Genomic DNA, 19595 nt, shown 5'->3' on the forward strand with positions numbered 1-19595 from the left:
GAAAAATAAATGAACTAAACCAATAAGAAATATTTAAGGTATATCTGAAAACACACTTTTAAAAGTAAAGTAGACAAAGGGTTTTTGACGACTCGTATTTATATTAACCACACACATTTTCGAAATATTAGTCTATAGATTAAAAGACAATTGGTACAATTTTGACGTGTTTTTTTTAGTGATATTTTAAAATCCATTAATTGTATCTGGAATATTTCTTGATTCTGTTTTGATCCCAAATGCATTAAAATTCAAAACCTTTAAATGTACTTTGAAATGACTGTTTCTTTAATTTCGAATACTTCCCAAATACTATTATGAACATATTTATTTATATTTCTAATTATTGTTACCATGGTAACAATTTTAAATTTGCATAAATAAGAAAAAAATGATTATTCAGTGAATATTGTGATATTTTGCATAGTTTTTCTTCTAGAAACTATAGAGCGCATGCTTGAACAAAATTAATATCAAAGGATAATGTGTAGGCACCTGTAATACATCTTTAGGAGAAATATAAAGTTTGTTCAAGAGTGCGCTCTATGGTAGCTAAGAGAGAATCTAGGTGAAAACCTGTCAAAATAGACTGAATAATCAAACTTCAATAATTTATGCAAATATGACCTGGTTACCATGGAACCCAAAATTGAAAACACAAATAAATGTTTACATAATAGTACTGGGGAAGTATTGAAAATTAAAAAAACAGTCATTTGAAAGTTCTATTGCAGATTTTTAATTTTGATGGATTTGGGGACCAAAAAGGCCCAAACCATACAAAGTCCTTTGTTTTTAAAAATAGAGCGTTAAACTTGCAGTGAGATTCCATCCGTTTTTCGGCCATGATTAGTACCCAAATTGGTACACCGTATCACAGGCTCTGAAACTCAAGTTACAAGGTTTCAATTCTACTAGTTGATGTGTCCATTTCAACAAACTGTAACGCTTTTATAAATGCCATACTGCACTACAACTGTATATATATAGATCTATAAGTTACACTTTTATAGTATCCGGTTACGAGGACCAGGAATCAATACTTCAACATGCTTTTAAAATAACTACCCTCAGTTAACAGTATTGTCGTTAACCAAAATTTCGTCGACGTTCCAGGTTTTCTGACATGCTTTTTTGTAAAAGATGCGTATTGATTAGTTTGCCTTACAAGCGTCAATTGTAGGGAACTTCCATATAGTTAGCTCAGCGGTAGAGCATCTGGCTGGAGAGCCAATGGTCGCGGGTTCGAGCTCCAGCGACGACATTATCTTTAAATACCACTATTCCTCGTCCTACTACAGTTTACTTTGTAGTCATTGATGAGTACTCCTAAAATGTCGATGAAAACAGTGGAAATACTGATAAATATCTCTATTCTTATAGCATCACAGGTATATACACACATTAAATTTTAAAGTACTATTCGAACCATTTTCTGACGTGTACAAATTGGGGTAGTGTACCAATTGTGGTAGCCTGACGTTATATCGTTAATGATGAATATCATATTTAGAGTTATATAAAAGTTCCTGTGAAGCCCTGTGAGTATCTAATGTATTTTTGAATGTGGTAAGGCGAAGTTACAACAATCTCCGATAAATATTCCATATATATATTCACTACTCGAAGTGAGACAAGTCACACAAAGTTCTTGCCCGTTGTTGTAATGCGGTCATGCTATTCCACTATACCATTTAATATTCATCACGAATCAACTCAGCTGTGCCTCTATGCGACGTGCCTGATCTATGTAAAGGTTATTGCATGGTTTTCGAGTAACAAGGGATTTATTACACCCGAGGGAAGCGAGGGTGTAATAAGTCCCGAGTGACGAGAAATCATGCAATAACTGGCTTACTGCATGCTTCCAAACTCGAACATAACAGAAACGTTGAGTAAAAAATGTTCACCTGAACAATCTTTTTACCTACCCTACACTGCAGATAATTATCATGTACCTGTGTGAGTGAGTACTAATCATAACCAGGTAAGATTCTCAATAGCCCAGTCTGGGTGCATCCTTCATAATGGATACAAGTGTTTTTGGATTACTATCCAGGTCCAGTGTCAGGGAAGGTAAGGAGTGTCTGTTCAACAATTAGAACAAAATACGGGACAGAATGTTGAATTTCTGACTACATTTTCAGTTTAATTTTCAAGATGTGGCAAAGGTACAGGATATTGAAACATTTTTCATGCATACAATGTAAGGGTTTAACAATTAGGAATTCCAGTTCTTTCAATGAATGGTATATTTGAATGTGCAATTTTGTATAAAGGAACAGCTCCAAAAGATTATAAACTTTTCCAGGAAATGCTTATCCTCTCGCGTGATAAGGAAATCTTTTTTGTGTTTTTCAATCATGAAATTACCATTTTTAACTTCATTTCCCCCCCTTATTTTAAAATGTGTCAACTAAGTTTCGTTACTCACTAATTGATTATCTCCCCTTTCTTACAGTATTTGTGACCACAGTCCACTGGGCACCCCCCCTTTCATGGTCATGTAATCATGATTGGCCATGAAAGGGGATTATGTGGGCGGTGGACTGTGGTAGCAAGTGATTTATTGCACACACTTTTCCATTGTGAGAGGTGGGAAGTATGCAGTAATGAGAGTGATCACACATCACCTGAAATGCATCGACTTGACCCCCGTTGAACGATAACGTTCACTGACAAAATGTGCCCTTTGACCTATACGATAGCGGTTAACAGTTGTCTCCCTTGACCGGTTAGGGTGACCGACGTGCCAGTGCCTTCCATGTATTGCACCTGTACACACAACCTCTGACTTCTTACATCAGAGAGTCATTTAGACGAATACCAGGTATCAAGTAAGTTAGACAGCACTAGTAGTCAATAATCACTGCAATTCATAAGTGGGCGTGGACTGGTAGTTCACTCATTTCCTTTGTTTTCGTTTTACCCTTTGAATTCGAGTTATCTTTCTTCGATTATAAAAAAAAGTTTTTGACAGCTAAGTGCTACTGCTGAATTTTAAGTGGAAATGATATTTTGGACCGCATTAAAGTGTAAAATTATAACAAACGCATGTCGGATATGTTGACAGTCATTCAACTGAAGTTGTGAAGTTTTGAAATACCTTGGCTATCACACAGATGATTATGAGATTTCCTACATCTAAATATCAATAAAATGTTGTATTTATTCATTTGTAAATGAACTGGTCCTGCTGAAGTCAAAAGTAACAGAAATGGTACCAAGATGTCATTTCAAACATTTTTAACATCATGTTCAAAGTTCATTTTCATCAGTCCATGCAGATATTTTTATGCAGACGTTTTTGTTTTTGGATCATATAAGACAATAATATATTCATAACTATTTTCGTTCAAAATAGTATTTCATAAAACTTTTTTTTAGCTTTAGTCCGTAACTGGATCTTTTTATAAGACAAGCGGCCCAAGTGAATTTCTCTTATAAAAAAACACAACATTTCTTCTAATTAAATCTGGCACTGATGACTTCCAAGTCTCAATATTATTCTTCCAGTTTCACACGAACTTAAAACTTGCTCAAAATAACACATTCCTTTCTTTGTTTTAGTACGTAGATATGGTGTCGGTACCAGTGGTTGTGGTCACTATAGTGACAGGGTACCTTATATGGAAACTGTTATGGTTTGTGGTGACGTACCGGAAGTGGGACCACATACACAATTCAACGACACCCCTCGGAACTCGACATCCGATCTATGGCACGATGCACCATGTAAGTCTGAAAGGGGGTGTTTGTGGACAGGTCTATGTATCTTTATGAAATGAAGTCGAAGACGAACTGTTAACGATTTCGTCTTCATAGAAAGAATGTAAAAGAAAACAAGAGGTCCAGAAGGGCCTGTATAGCTCACCTGTTTGTGTTGTTACATAGAGTTGTTGGCCAAATATTGTGAAGTTAGGTTGATTGGATATTCAAGAACGGCTGAAGGTTTACAGTTATTTGACCCCTGTGATCTTAAAAGTAGGTCAAGCTCATTTTCATTCGCAAACTTTGTTGTGTGCCATCATAAGATGAGACTAGCCATATATCATGACTCTAGGCCTTTCGGATCTTCAGAGGAAGTCGTTCGAATGTTTTGACCTCTTTGACCCCTGTGACCTTGAAAGTAGGTCAAGGTCACTTTCATTCGCAAACCTTGTCGGGCTCCATCATAGGATAACAATGGCCAACGTATAATGACTTCAGGCCTTTCGGTTCTTCAGAAGAAATCGTTTAAAGGTTTAGACCTGTTTTACCCCTGTGATCTTGAAAGTAGATCAAGGTCATTTTCATTCGCAAACTTTGTTTGGCTCCATCCTAGAATGTTACTGGCCAAATATCATGACTGTAGGACTTTCAGAAGTCGTTGAAACAAAAAGTTGACGGACGGACGACGGACGACGGATATAAGCTTTCATGCCCTTCGGGCAGGTGGTGAGCTAAAAAACAAACAAAAACGAAAAGATGATTGTTGTCATTTTACGTTTTAAGCGAAAGTCACTTATTATAGTGAACTCAGATTTTCGTTTTTAATGACATAATTGTTCTTTCCTCACTCGTGTGATGCCAGTTGACCTAATTTGACTTAATAGCACGGCTCTTGGCAAGCAATTTCAATGATATTTGTATATATATGAATAATTTTGAAAACGTGAGTTAAACTTTAGAAGACAAAAAAAAAAAATCCTTAAGTATGAATGTCAAGATATTGACTTGATATTGCATAGAGCATTCGTTAACAAAGGAAATGAAATATGATGATGAAAGGTGTGGCTCTACTAGGATAGTGTTTAGTATGGAAAATGGGGCAAAACATTTTCTTTCAACTTAAATGATATTAGCGAATGTTAACAAAAGGCGAAAATATGATAATTATTATGATACAGAAAAGAAGACACAAAAAGTAAATTATCAGTAGATGCATTGATTCTTATAACGAAAAGAACATACACAAATATCAACATAATAAATGGGCACCAACCTTTCGCGATATGGATAATAACGTCATGACGTTTGTCGACATTATAGTTTTTGTTTTTAGTACTCAGACGCAGAAAGCTTTCTCAAACACGCCATGTCCAGACTGGAACAGACTCGCGCCAAAATGATGTCAGGCTGGTTATTCTTCCTCTTCCCAACGTTTGTAGTGTGTCATCCGGACACGGCCAAACTGCTGCTCCGCTCGTCCGAGCCGAAGGCCAGGCGGTTCAGCATGGTCTACCGATCGTTCTTACCCTGGCTGGGTAGGTGTCTCGAAAATATTCAATGCGCATTTCAATGTACATCTATCTCAAGGCATGTTCCTGTTATTAATTTAAATATTGCTGTGAATTTAGTTACTGTATTTTCGTATGACCTTAGCTTTTTTTCCACTACGTTTTCTTCAAAAGTGAATTTGCTTACGTTCTCAACGCTTTCTTTATCCTCTTGAATTCTTCACTTTACTCTGTCACTCTAGGTGATGGTTTACTGGTGAGTGATGGACCGAAATGGGAGCGTAACCGGAAACTGCTGACTCCCGCCTTCCATTTTGATATACTGCAGCCATATGTAAACACATACAACAAAGTCACTGATATATTATTGGTACGGTTGGTATGCTGGTCAGTCTGAACATGGCTGGTCAGTCTGAACATGGCTGCTTGTCTTCCGTCTTTGAACTATACTGGTTATCTCACCAAACCATTGGTAAAACATAGTAGCTCAATCAACACTGGCGCGCTGCGTACACACCGAAAGTAAAATAAAAACGTATCCTTCAGCGTCAATACATAAAAAAACCACACGCTGCAACACACCAGGAAAAACTACATCATAGCGTCGACACGTAAGGACAAACTACTGCATAGCGTCGACACGTAAGAAAAAACTACATCATAGCGTCGACACGTAAGGAAAAACTACATCATAGCGTCGACACGTAAGGGAAAACTAGATCATAGCGTCGACACGTAAGGAAACACTAGATCATAGCGTCGACACGTAACGAAACACTACATCATAGCGTCGACACGTAAGGGAAAACTAGATCATAGCGTCGACACGTAAGGGAAAACTAGATCATAGCGTCGACACGTAAGGAAAAACTAGATCATAGCGTCGACACGTAAGGAAACACTAGATCATAGCGTCGACACGTAAGGAAAAACTAGATCATAGCGTCGACACGTAAGGAAAAACTAGATCATAGCGTCGACACGTAAGGAAACACTAGATCATAGCGTCGACACGTAAGGAAACACTAGATCATAGCGTCGACACGTAAGGAAACACTAGATCATAGCGTCGACACGTAAGGAAAAACTAGATCATAGCGTCGACACGTAAGGAAAAACTACATCATAGCGTCGACACGTAAGGAAACACTACACCATAGCGTCGACACGTAAGGAAAAACTAAATCATAGCGTCGACACGTAAGGAAAAACTGGATCATAGCGGCGACACGTAAGGAAAAACTAAATCATAGCGTCGACACGTAAGGAAAAACTGGATCATAGCGTCGACACGTAAGGAAACACTAGATCATAGTGTCGACACGTAAGAAAAAACTAGATCATAGCGTCGACACGTACTACATCATAGCGTCGACACTAGATTTACCTCAATGTCATCACATAACGACAATATTTTTATCGATACGTCAATGCATAGGAACAGAAGTTACCTCAATGTCATCACATAACGACAACATTTTTATCGGAACGTCAATACATAGGGACAACAAAGGTGTAAGACTTACAATTGATATTTCTAAATATGAACATTTATCACATACTTACTACTAAATACGCAATTCTCGCCCTATATTATACGACTAAAATCACGTGACCCATATCAGACCGGCCGGTCGGAAAATGCATATCAGGATTTTCGGAACACCTCGTGACTATTCGGTCCGGAACACATCTGGAGTTATCGTGCCGTTTCTATGCGTGCGATTGTGTTTTTATTTCATTAAAATGTGTTGATCACCAAAGTTACAATTTTTATTGTATTGTTTCTGTGCGATTTTCCTAATCGACACACTAAAATTGGCATTTATTCCACTTTTTTTCTAATATACATTTTCTATCGATGATCTTTGGTGAAAAATTGCTTGAAATTGAAGTTCGTAACTGATAATTGAACAAAAAATGATCGCCCAAAATGTATGTTCAAGTATATGATAAACAGAATAAAACATGGTAAAATCCATATCACATGCCATATCAGCCCTCGACCAATATCAGACCGAGGGCTTTGGCCCTCGGTCTGATATTGGGTCCTCGGGCTGATATGGCATGTGATATGGATTTTACCATGTACTTTTCTCTGTTTATCATATGTTTACTCAGAATATGAGTGTTTTTGCATATTTGATAACTTCTGACCACTCCTGATACCACTTCCGGTCACCCGCGTGATAAGTTTCTCGTAATGCCCCCTCCCCCCCCCCCCTCCATGCGATAACAATGCTCGTAATGCACCACCTGTTCGGAACACCTCTACTTCTGTATTAGATATGGGAAGCGCCCGAAGCGTTCCGAGTAAAATCCGGATTTGCGCTGTCAGTTGTTTTTTTGCATAGACAGTGTGTTGAGCAGACGTCAACAAACAAAATGTTAACAAACCAGGGGGAGGAAATACTTAATTCTCTAGCGTCTAGAATACTTGAATTGGATGACCTCATTGATAAGGAAAATGCACTGAATCTCAGCTTGTAATAATCTGTTTCAGTTGACATTGTTTATTAAATTATCTAATTGTTTTTCCTGTTGACTTGATTTTTTGTTACTTGAACATATGGTAAAAAGTTTATAATATGACCATTTTGATATCATATCCCTTATCAGCCCTCGGTCCCGATATCAGCCTTCGGGGCCAATATAATAACCTCTAAATACTACAGCGATAGACGACATCTCATGGGCATTTATAACTTATAACTTGTAATAACTTGCAGGTATTAGAGAATGTTCATTCTGCAAAATACTGGAGCTAACAAAATCATAGGTATGAGGTTAAAGTAGCTTATACAATAAAGTTGTCTGACCAGGTCTAGGTGAGAAGGAGCGACGCCGTTTGTATAAAAACTAATATGGACACATAAACATACTCTTGTAACAGTACACTACTTTTGATGTTTCCTTGGTTACCAGGACAAGTTATGGTCGGAGAGTAAGAGCGGTCAGTTTGTAGAGGTGGCCGGACCGGTGGGACTAGCCACGCTGGACACTATGCTGAGATGTGCCTTCTCGTACGAAGGAGGCGTTCAAGTTAGAGGGTGAGGTTACAGAGTAAATAGACATAATTATAACATCTAGGGGATTCTTACAGGATGAGTATCATAGTCATGTGACATGTCAAGTAATGAAAATTTGATTAAACGATGGTATAATTTTAAATATGGCAACGCATGCCTTCTATAGACTTTTACAACTGTACCGTGTATTCCTTTAATATATACGACCAACTTTTCTTTTTAAATTGCAGTTCTTTCCCCCTTAGTGGGAGATCCTAAATAAAGGCTATCCCAATAGCTGTAGGGGCTTTAGTCAGTATTTGGAGGTTGAGTTAAATGGTTACTCATGCAGTCAAAGTTGGCCTGCTGCATTCCAATGGATGGTATGGTTACTTAAGTCGATGGTCAGAATTGTTTAGCTAGGCTCGTTGATTCACAATTGGTGGTTGGGTTCTCTGAGCTCGTTGACTATCACAGTAGGAGGTTGGGTTGACATCACAACAACTGGTGGTGGTTGCGGTTCTGTAGCCTCGTTGCTACACGATTGGTGGTCTTGGTTAAGAGCACGTTCCCAAGTGGGAGGTCTAGGCAAATGTTATCTCGCCAGTTGGGATCAGTTTGGTCAGCTTGAAAAATGACCCCATCAGATGCGATGTAGACTGCAGGGTTATCTCTGTCATCTGTGTGCGTGTGTGGTGGTGGGGAGGGGGTTGTTATGGTTCAAGACAAACTCCCTTAGTGGTTTTGGGGTATGTTTTTTTTAGTGGTGATGAGTGGACCAAGGGGTTCTTCATTCAGAGGTCAGCGTTCAAGACGTTATGCAATGTTTGAGGTTAAATGTATCCCCATTTCCTAACCAGAGGTTCTCGTTCTTACCCGGAGGTTAACGCCAAGGGCCGGTTAGGTATTGTGTCTCAGAGAGCAAGCGTGAAACCAGATTGCAAAAGAGTCAACGCATGAAAAAATTACCAAACTGAATACAATATTACAATGAATGCTGTGTCTGTTACACTAATGCCGTGTCTGTTACACTAATGCCGTGTCTGTTACACTAATGCTGTGTCTGTTATACTAATGCCGTGTCTGTTACACTAATGCCGTGTATGTTAAACTAATGCTATGTCTGTTACTACACTAATGGCGTGTCTGTTACACTAATGCTATGTCTGTTAATACACTAATGCTGTGTCTGTTACACTAATGCTATGTCTGTTACTACTCTAATGCCGTGTCTGTTACACTAATGCCGTGGATGTTACACTAATGCTATGTCTGTTACTACTCTAATGCCGTGTCTGTTACACTAATGCCGTACATGTTACACTAATGCTATGTCTGTTACTACTCTAATGCCGTGTCTGTTACACTAATGCTGTGTCTGTTACTACACTAATGCTGTGTCTGGTACACTAATGCCGTGTATGTTACACTAATGCTGTGTCTGTTATACTAATGCGGTGTCTGTTACACTAATGCCGTGTATGTTAAACTAATGCTATGTCTGTTACTACACTAATGGCGTGTCTGTTACACTAATGCTATGTCTGTTACACTAATGCTATGTCTGTTAATACACTAATGCTGTGTCTGTTACACTAATGCTATGTCTGTTACACTAATGCTATGTCTGTTACTACTCTAATGCCGTGTCTGTTACACTAATGCCGTGTAGGTTACACTAATGCTATGTCTGTTACTACACTAGTGCTGTGTCTGTTACACTAATGCCGTGTATGTTAAACTAATGCTATGTCTGTTACTACACTAATGCTGTGTCTGGTACACTAATGCCGTGTATGTTACACTAATACTATGTCTGTTACTACACTAATGCCGTGTATGTTACGCTAATGCTATGTCTGTTACTACACTAATGCAGTGTATGTTACACTAATGCTATGTCTGTTAATACACTAATGCTGTGTCTGTTACACTAATGCCGTGTCTGTTTCACTAATGCCGTGTATGTTACACTAATGCCGTGTCTGTTACACTAATGCCGTGGATGTTACACTAATGCTATGTCTGTTACTACGCTAATGCCGTGTATGTTACACTAATGCTAGGTCTGTTACTACACTAATGCTGTGTATGTTACACTAATGCTATGTCTGTTTCTACACTAATGCCGTGTATGTTACACTAATGCCATGTCTGTTACACTAATGCTGTGTCTGTTATACTAATGCCGTGTCTGTTACACTAATGACGTGTATGTTACACTAATGCTATGTCTGTTAATACACTAATGCTGTGTCTGTTACACTAATGCTATGTCTGTTAATACACTAATGCTGTGTCGCGCTTCCTTGTAGAGAGAGCCACCCATACGTCCGTGCGGTCAAGGAGTTGTCACGCACGTCAAAAGAGTCAACGCATGAAAAAATTACCAAACTGAATACAATATTACAATGAATGCTGTGTCTGTTACACTAATGCCGTGGATGTTACACTAATGCTATGTCTGTTACTACGCTAATGCCGTGTATGTTACACTAATGCTAAGTCTGTTACTACACTAATGCCGTGTATGTTACACTAATGCTATGTCTGTTACTACACTAATGCTGTGTCGCGCTTCCTTGTAGAGAGAGCCACCCATACGTCCGTGCGGTCAAGGAGTTGTCACGCACGTGTATTCGGCGTACAATGTAAGTGATAGGTCTAAAGGAAACTGTATTCTTTGTCTAATCCGAACATAAACTATTGTAACAAAGGTTGTCGGTTTAAACAAGATTTGTAATCATGATATTACTGATTGGTTTACCAATATCACATACATGAATAGAGCGCTGATTGCCGACAACAACGTAATAACTAAAATCAGTCCCATGTAGATTGAATTTTCTGTTTTTAAGATTTGAAGGACATTTTTAACCGATTTAAGGAAATGACAAGCAACACTACTATTTTCTGTGACACATTTTTGTGGATACCTCCAGTATAATCTGTTTTTCATTTCCAGTCGACCTTGGTTATTCCCGGACCTGGTGTTCTACCTCACCAAGGAAGGTCGACAGTTCCGGTCTCTCACACAATACGTCCACGAATTCTCCTCTGATATCATCAAGGCCAGACGCAAATCGATCGTAAGTTACCTTCACAAATTCAGTATTCTTTTTCTCGCATTTCCATTGGCCGTAATCAAATACGTCTCACCTAGGAGTTGAACGAACGACGTCTCCTCTTGTATTCAAACAATATACCTTGAACAATAGATTCTCCTACTGGAATACAATCCAAAGACATATTCTGTAGAGGTCAAGCGATAGCCTTCTCCTTTGAAAGTCAAACCAAAGATACAGTGTCTTTCTGAGAGTCAAACTTTTAAAGTGTCGTTTACTGCAATGTCATAACTTTGACGCGAACATGCCACTTCACTCAAGTAACATTATTCTGACATTTAGTATCCAGATGTGTCGAAAGACACAACCCGACAAAAACATCTTGGAGAAAAAAAATCCGTTAACGTAGCAGTCCTAAGTGTTTGAAAAGGGGCCACTGATCAATTTTTATTTTTCCAAGCTCCCAATTCTGCAGTCATGCATTACCTCGAACCTGAGCTGGGGCTCTGGCCCTGTTAGAAGGTAACGGTAACAAAACACTGTACGCTATAACAGTATATTTCGCTGTTCCTCCCACAGGAGACAGACCCTTCCCAGCTAAAAAAACGGCGTCTTGATTTCTTGGACATACTTTTGGCAGCCAGAGACGAAACCGGAACTGGAATGTCTGACGAGGACATCCGGGCGGAAGTGGACACTTTCTTGTTTGAAGGTACCAGTAACACACATGGTTTAAGGCTATAGTGCTGTGTTTCAACCACCATAAACAACTCTTATTGTAACAATTATTATACAAAAAGTCACAAAATTACAACCCAGCGTATAGAGGTTTTTTTGTTTCGCATAAATTTGCAATCGAAAGTCTAATGTAGCCAACCGTCTGGTTACGGATGGGAGAATTAGTTATAGGTGGATAATTGTAACAAAACTATATCAAGTTGCTACGTTCTTTTGTTTTTGTATTTGTTTCCTTCAAAATTGGTATATTGAAAAAAAGATTGGTCTTTTTGTTTTGCTGTCGGAAAGAAATGTTAAGTAGAATATCAACGTGACCTTGAAGTTTTCGTTTAACCTTGAATTTATCTGTTTTATGGAACTATTGCCTCCAATGTTACGCCCGAGATGTCATATGAACAGTCAACTGATTGATTTTTGATGATTAAAACTATGAATTTGTATAACGCCACCAACAGAAAATCTGCCTAAGAATAGTTTCAGCTTATATTGCACGAAGAGTTGCAATGGCGCCGCGTCGACCGTCAGAGCTGTTCAACGTCAACTTAATTTTAAACATAAGGGTAACGCTGTTATGAAATGTAACATGTTTCCACGAGGTCATAGTTTGAGTAATGCAACTTGTACCTTTCCCCTCAACATATAGTATTATTATTTACTGCTACGGCACCGTTGCCATCTTCCGTAACCTTATGCACAATGTCAAGACGTTATCAATGACACTGACTACTATTTTCTACACTTAAGAGTTGCACGTGCTGGAACCATATACGAATTCGTTTTAGTCATCTCTACTACTGTAACGTCTGAAACTGATATTCATGAAATAATTAAGTTGCAGTTTGTAAATTTATGTTTTTTTGTTTTTTTTTTCAACTGTACGGATTCTAGTAAATCCGGCGTTGATATTCACTCTAGAATATGTCTGAAGTACTTCATGAATCTTAGCAGGGTTGCTATAAAGGTATCATATCATATTAAGACACATGAACACTTTATTCCTCGCAAATATTGCCTTGATGGATTTCTTTTAAGAAGCCTCAGTATATGTTAATATGCTACGTCCAGCGCACAATAGTACAGGATCGCATACCATGCCAGAATCAATGATAGTAAAAGTATCACCTTAACACCGACCCTTTACAGTAGCAGGTTTTCTGTAGTTTCTTTCCCTTTATTGCCTATAAGAAAGGTCAGTTGTTGGTAGGTCATGCTAACGAGATTAGTGCCCCTTCCACCTGACCTAGACAAGTATAATTAACGGTGTACCAACCTCTACGTTCTAGGACACGACACCACCGCCTCGGCCATTAGCTGGGCAATCTACGCCCTGGCAAAATACCCAAAGGAGCAGGAACACCTGGCGGCGGAAGTGGAGGAAGTTATCGGAACACGGACATGCGTAGAATGGTAATGCGAAAGTAATAGATAACTAACTGTACAGTAGAGATAATTGCACTACATACTAGTATAACTGTTTGAAATATTAGTCATACATAAATAAACGAGTTCATCTAAATAGGAACTCTAATGCCAATATCTCGGTGATACTTCGAAGTAACAATTACATTTTCTGTCCACGCCATTTGAATCGTAAGACACACGTGTGTATGACTGTACAGTGGTACTGGACATATATGCGAGTAAGGATTTTAATCTTAGTAGTGTAATTGTGAATAAGAAAGAATAGATATAAATAGAGGTACCTGGAACAAAAGTCATCACTGCAAATTGAAATAACAAACTTACATTGTGTATTTATGTACTAACAGACGTGAAGGTTATTAATTTCTTACAAGTATTAATAGTGCTATTAGAAATGGAGGTGTAAGATATCAATAAGCAATGAGACGTACACGGAAATGGGATACAAGATGTCAGTATATAATAGACGATCTGTACAACTGATATTACAAGATGTAAGAGCCAAGAGAAAACTGTCATTAATAGAATGACATTTAAGTCGTTACTTTTTATAGATTGTAACAAATCTTGAGTACTTTCACCAATTCGAATTTTTCTTCACAGGGAAGATTTGTCTAAGCTACGCTATCAGAGTCTATTTATCAAGGAGGTAATGCGCATGTACAGTCCCGTGCCGTTCGTGGCGCGGTGTCTAACGCGCCCCCTGGTGTACGGATCTACAGTGATTCCCCCGGGTTTTGGCGTAGACATCCTTCTAGTTGGCATCCACCATCATCCGGATGTGTACCCCGATCATGACGTAAGTCTTTGACACGCCCACAACGACCTACGTTTTTGATGATGCTCGATTTAAGTTGCGGTGCAAAATAAAAACAAACGCCATCTTGTTGTCGTAAGTTACGTTTAATCTTACGTGAACCTCAGGGCAGACGTAGACTTACACGTAAATTCAGACGTAACTTTATGTTACGACTTTTAGTGAAACTGGATTTAGACGGAAGTTACGTCTACGTTTACGTCTACGTGTGAACTTACGACCTTTAGTGAAACTGCTTTGTTGTTCAGCGTCATTTTCGTATTTCAGGACATTCGTGCAAATTAAAATATACAAAAAGTCAAAATATACACCGAACATGCTAAACAGCGTGTAGATATTATTTCTCCATTAACCTAGAGCACTTTGGCCCGAGTGGACACATTGATAAAGACAGTCAGTGATGTGTTTGTTTTCTTTATTGTTTGCTTGTTTGTGGGTTTACGTCAGCTTCATGACGACACATAACAATCAATTTTAACACCATAAATATGATGGGAAGACAATCAATAGGGAGGACTAAGGCTGTTCGGTATCATAATGGACAAAGAATAGTTTTTTCAACATCTCCCAAACAAATAATACAAACAGGCTAAATGATATGTAGACAGTTGGTCATCTCTTCTGATCATGTCTTCAGATTAATAAAATCTATTACCTGTAACTGAGCGAGATCGGGTTATCTCAGTCAAGGGTTAAGATTCTGTAACAAAATCTTAACCGAGACGTAAGCCGAAGGATGTTTCTTTCTCGCAACTTTTAGTTCGAAAAATAAAATTCAAGTTTTCTAAAAACAACAAGTATCCCGCCTTGGGGCTCAAGTGATAATGACCTCTTCACTACTTAAGCTACATTTGAATGCCTCCGCGTAAAAATGTAGTCCGTCCTTACATAGATTACAACGTATTTCACAGTGTTGATTATATTTTATCTACAGCATCAAATATCTTACAACGTCGAAACTATACATATAACGACAGAACAGAACATTTATAATGCAAATTGTATTTTTCAATCAGTTAACGCGCGGATAAATTCATCGCAGTGTAAAAATTCCGCGAAATGTCACAGATCGGACGAGATAGAAAAATCTAGCATGGGGTATGACGTGGGATATCTCTGTCTGAGGTGCAATCCATTATGTGCTTTAACATGAAGCAGCTAATCATGGAATCTTTGTGACACAAGAAGATGGCTGAGCTATGATTCAAGGTTAATTAAAAGGACAATCATGAAAACCACGAATGTTTAAACACAGCGAACCTTTCATGGTATACAGTATGTATAAGGTTTTACGTCCTCGTGAAAGACAACACCATCCACTGAGGAAGATGGTGCTTAGTGCCCATCGTGGTATCGTACCGTCTCTCTTTGTCATGCTGTGCTGATAATGAATAAACATATTAAGAAGATCAGTTTAAAAAATCACAAATGTTGAAATGGGGCAGAAGATCAATCGTACTCTATTAGAAATATCACCATTACATACAGCGGGATACGCCATGTCTATCTTTTCCTCCTAATCTACAGGGGATATACTATTTGAACGATCAATTTTCCTGTCATTTAGATTCACAAAGTTATAGTGTGCTGGAGATCGGTAAAGAATACACAGTTATTAAAGGTTAAGTTAATATACAATTGTGATTTGCTTAGGTTCCAAGACATTAACGTTTGCTTCCATTTTAAACAGACTTTCCGACCAGAAAGATTCGCAGACAACGTCGAGGAGGAAAGGGACCCGTACGCATTTGTACCGTTCTCTGCCGGCCCTAGGTAAGTCTGTCCTGATGTCCGTACCGTTCTCTGCCGGCCCAGGGTACGTTTGTCCTGATGTCTGTACCGTTCTCTGCCGGCCCTAGGTAAGTCTGTCCTGATGTCCGTACCGTTCTCTGCCGTCCCTAGGTAAGTCTGTCCTGTTGTCCGTATCGTTTTCTGCCGGCCCTAGGTACGTCTGTCCTGATGTTTCGTACCGTTCTCTGCCGGCCCTAGGTAAGTCTGTCCTGATGTCCGAACCGTTCTCTGGCGGCCCTTGGTAAGACTGTCCTGACGTCTGTACCGTTCTCTGCCGGCCCTATGTCAGACTGTCCTGATGTCTATACCGTTCTCTGCCGGCCCTAGGTAAGACTGTCCTGATATCCATACCGTTCTCTGCCGGCCCTAGGTAAGACTGTCCTGATGTCCGTACCGTTCTCTGTCGGCCCTAGGTAAGTCTGTCCTGATGTCTGTACCGTTCTCTGCCGGCCCTAGGTAAGTGTGTCCTGATGTCCGTACCGTTCTTTGCCGGCCCTATAGGTAAGTATGTCCTGATGTCTGTACCGTTCTCTACCGGCCCAAGGTAAGTCTGTCCTGATGTCCGTACCGTTCTCTGCCGACCCTAGGTAAATCTGTCCTGACGTCCGTCTGTCTGACTCGTAATTCGTTTTGGTAGTTTGCTATTTCTGTTTGGCTAATATATTCATTATCGTATATTTGCAGGAACTGTATCGGTCAGAACTTTGCTCTGAACGAAATCAAAGTTGTGTTAACAAGACTCCTGAGAAGGTACGTTCTGTGTATATTCTGCTCTCATCGTTAAGCTACAACTTACATAAATAATTCAGTAATGTATCAACTGTTACCTTGGTTTTATTGATACTCTATATATATACAAGCAGACCGAGTACTTTGTATTCAACATATCCAATAAGTTGCTATGACCGCGTTAATGTTCTCGGGAACAGATAGAGTAAATTGTCTCGTGCGCTGTGTACATTATAACCGTCGTGTTGGGGAAGGTCTGATCTACTAACTGTTAATGTCATCCTAACACGTAATGCCGGGGCTTTCGTGACAATTTCACTTAATGTTAGAAAATGCATGTTGCTTGCATCTGTTTTGAAAAGTTGGTTGCCACTTTAAAAACGCCTGGTTCCAAAACACATGAGCTTCATACGAAATTACATGATAGCAATACGAGTGGTTGGGCAAGTCACGATAATTACACATGTAGTAGGAAACGTCATGCGAATAACACGTGCAGTAAGAACAGTCGAGATAATTACACATTTGGTTGGCTACGTAATGATAAGATATCGGGTGCCTATAAAGACGACAGGGAGACATGTTTAGGGAGACTCCGATTAGTCAAGTGTTAAGAACGATAGGCTAAACACAGTCATATTATACTGACAAGTTTAATGCTGACGGTGTCGATACGATGACAAATCTTCACGAGACAGTAATTGTTAGGATGTGTATCTGTGTGTACTTCCAAATGTGTTTATGAATGATCTGATAATTCTTTGAATATAAACCTTGGGGGTAGACTGATGCATATTAATCATTAATGTTCCATATATAGACCGTTACTTCCGACCGCACACATATATAGACGGATATAACCTTAGAATCCATGATTGCTGCGGATAGTTACTATATAGGGAAAATAGGTTTGAACGCAAAATCTCAGAAGAGAAATTTATTTTGAAGTCTTATCTAATATTCTGTTTCGTTGATAAAGTCCGAACCCTTATTCATTTGTCTTGTCAAACTTCCGGAATGCTTGTGTGGTTTGTGCAAGTTTAATCTCCAAGTTGTAAAAAATAAGGATGCTTTATGTTATTTGCACCAATGTCAGGAACCTACATTCCCGTTTTCCATCGTCGATATGAATTAAATTTTACAAAAATTGATTACAGAGCAAATCTAATTGCTTTTGTCCATAATTATATACTTTGATCATTTGTCGACTAAGATCGAACACTGTACACTTGAAGTCCATTGTTTTAACACTTATATCCAACATCGTGCAATTAAGTATATTCTTTATTTTTTTATCTTGTGCTCAGAAATCCTAACATGCTGGTTATAGATACACGACAAACATTTTGATGCATTTGTTGCTAGCTTATATGACGTCATTGCATTGCAGATTCCGCGTAGAACTTGACGAGGATCACAAAATCGTATTCCTCCCGGATTTGGTGATGAGGGCAAAATACGGCATCAAAGTCAAACTGTGTCCTCGCTGACAGATATTTATGTTTCAGAAACAATGTAAAACTCAACGAATTTTTTAAAATCTTTTTGCCATTCAGCCCACAAGGTTTCATACGGTACGAAAATTCATTCTTAATCGTGTAAATCCATACACATCATATCGTAATCTTATACAAACACATATCTGCCGTAATCAGGACATATGCCTTACGTATCAGGCATACGGCCATATATATTTTAGTGTTTAATTTTAGTATGTTTTTCGTATTAGAGCAAAATATGATTTGACGTCATATACAGATTCAGAGTGAGGACTAGAACTCATTTTTGGTTTCTGCTTTGCTATTTTCCGTTGCCAGATCTGTTTGGTAAGGGAATGCTTTCATTGTTACGCAAGGCTATTTATCAAAATAACATCTTATCGTGAATTTATCGATAGTATAATCAGGTTTTTTGTGTGTTCTTATATCAGTGTTTATTCATACATATTCAATTTAGTATCACTTGTGCTACACTTAACGCTTTGAATGAACACACACAAGAAACTAAAAAGTATATTAATGGATTTCACCATAATCACGGTTTACAGACGTGTCAATTTAGTCCAGACGTTCACCACATACTGCTTACTAGATTAAGTCGGGATGAACTATTTCACAGAGATGCAATGCTGAATTCATGTTACGCTCAAATATAATTTGTGAACTCCCAATATTGATCAAGGTGATTCAATGTTGTGAATATAAAATGTGTTTTACAACTTGTCCTGTTTGCGTAGTCTTTGCCTTGTTCGGTATTGTCATTGTAACACGATTAAAATCGGCACTAAATGGGATATCCAATAGATAAAAATGTATTAAGATGGGATAATTAACTTTCCGTCGCCAGGAGGCACATACAGAAGTGTTTATTCAAAGACGTTAAAACGTGCTCAAAATGGCAGGGGTACCTTATAAAGAGTTGTAAACAAGGTGTTCGTATTACAATATCATGGCCAAATTTGTTATCGCCACGGTTTGACATGTACTTAACTTCTGATGTGTGTCAATGGTGACTACGATGTCATGGTTACCTGTGTCAGTTTTAGTTATTTACATACGACAAGCTTTGACTGTCTCCATGACCTCCTAATGGTACTATAGGTAGGCCTCCTAATGGTACCACAGGTAGACCTCCTAATGGTACCATAGGTAGGCCTCCTAAGGGTACCATAGGTAGGCCTCCTAAAGGTACCACAAGGAGGCCTCCTGATGGTACCATAGGTAGGCCTCCTAATGGTACCATAGGTATGCCTCCTAATGGGACCACAGGTAGACCTCCAAATGGTACCATAGGTAGGCCTCCTAAT

General features: G+C 38.7%; 1 protein-coding gene across 2 annotated transcripts; it reads left to right on the forward strand.

Annotated features, from left to right (window-relative positions):
- The first annotated feature begins 2740 nt into the window (after positions 1–2740).
- On the forward strand, positions 2741–19001 carry LOC110457152 (cytochrome P450 4A25-like). 2 transcript variants are annotated; one of them, XM_021508268.1, is made up of 13 exons: positions 2741–2837; positions 3571–3735; positions 5045–5246; positions 5462–5589; positions 8145–8269; positions 10816–10878; positions 11193–11316; positions 11872–12004; positions 13314–13437; positions 14056–14251; positions 15960–16042; positions 16745–16810; positions 18180–19001. In XM_021508268.1, the coding sequence occupies exons 2-13, from the start codon at positions 3580–3582 to the stop codon at positions 18277–18279; spliced, it is 1500 nt and encodes a 499-aa protein (XP_021363943.1). In that variant the 5' UTR covers positions 2741–2837; positions 3571–3579; the 3' UTR covers positions 18280–19001. The 2 variants fall into 2 exon arrangements, with proteins under 2 accessions (XP_021363943.1, XP_021363950.1); XM_021508275.1 differs by lacking the exon at positions 10816–10878.
- The last annotated feature ends 594 nt before the right edge of the window (positions 19002–19595 follow it).

Source organism: Mizuhopecten yessoensis, unplaced genomic scaffold (assembly GCF_002113885.1).
Source record: "Mizuhopecten yessoensis strain PY_sf001 unplaced genomic scaffold, ASM211388v2 scaffold1091, whole genome shotgun sequence".
Lineage (NCBI taxonomy): Eukaryota > Metazoa > Mollusca > Bivalvia > Pectinida > Pectinidae > Mizuhopecten > Mizuhopecten yessoensis.

Coding starts and splice junctions, on each gene's coding strand:
- LOC110457152 (XM_021508268.1), top strand. CDS start 3,580: ATGGTGTCGGTACCAGTGGTTGTGGTCACTATAGTGACAGGGTACCTT. Junction 13,438..14,055: donor ACACGGACATGCGTAGAATG/GTAATGCGAAAG, acceptor TTTTCTTCACAG/GGAAGATTTGTCTAAGCTAC. Junction 16,811..18,179: donor TTAACAAGACTCCTGAGAAG/GTACGTTCTGTG, acceptor ATTGCATTGCAG/ATTCCGCGTAGAACTTGACG.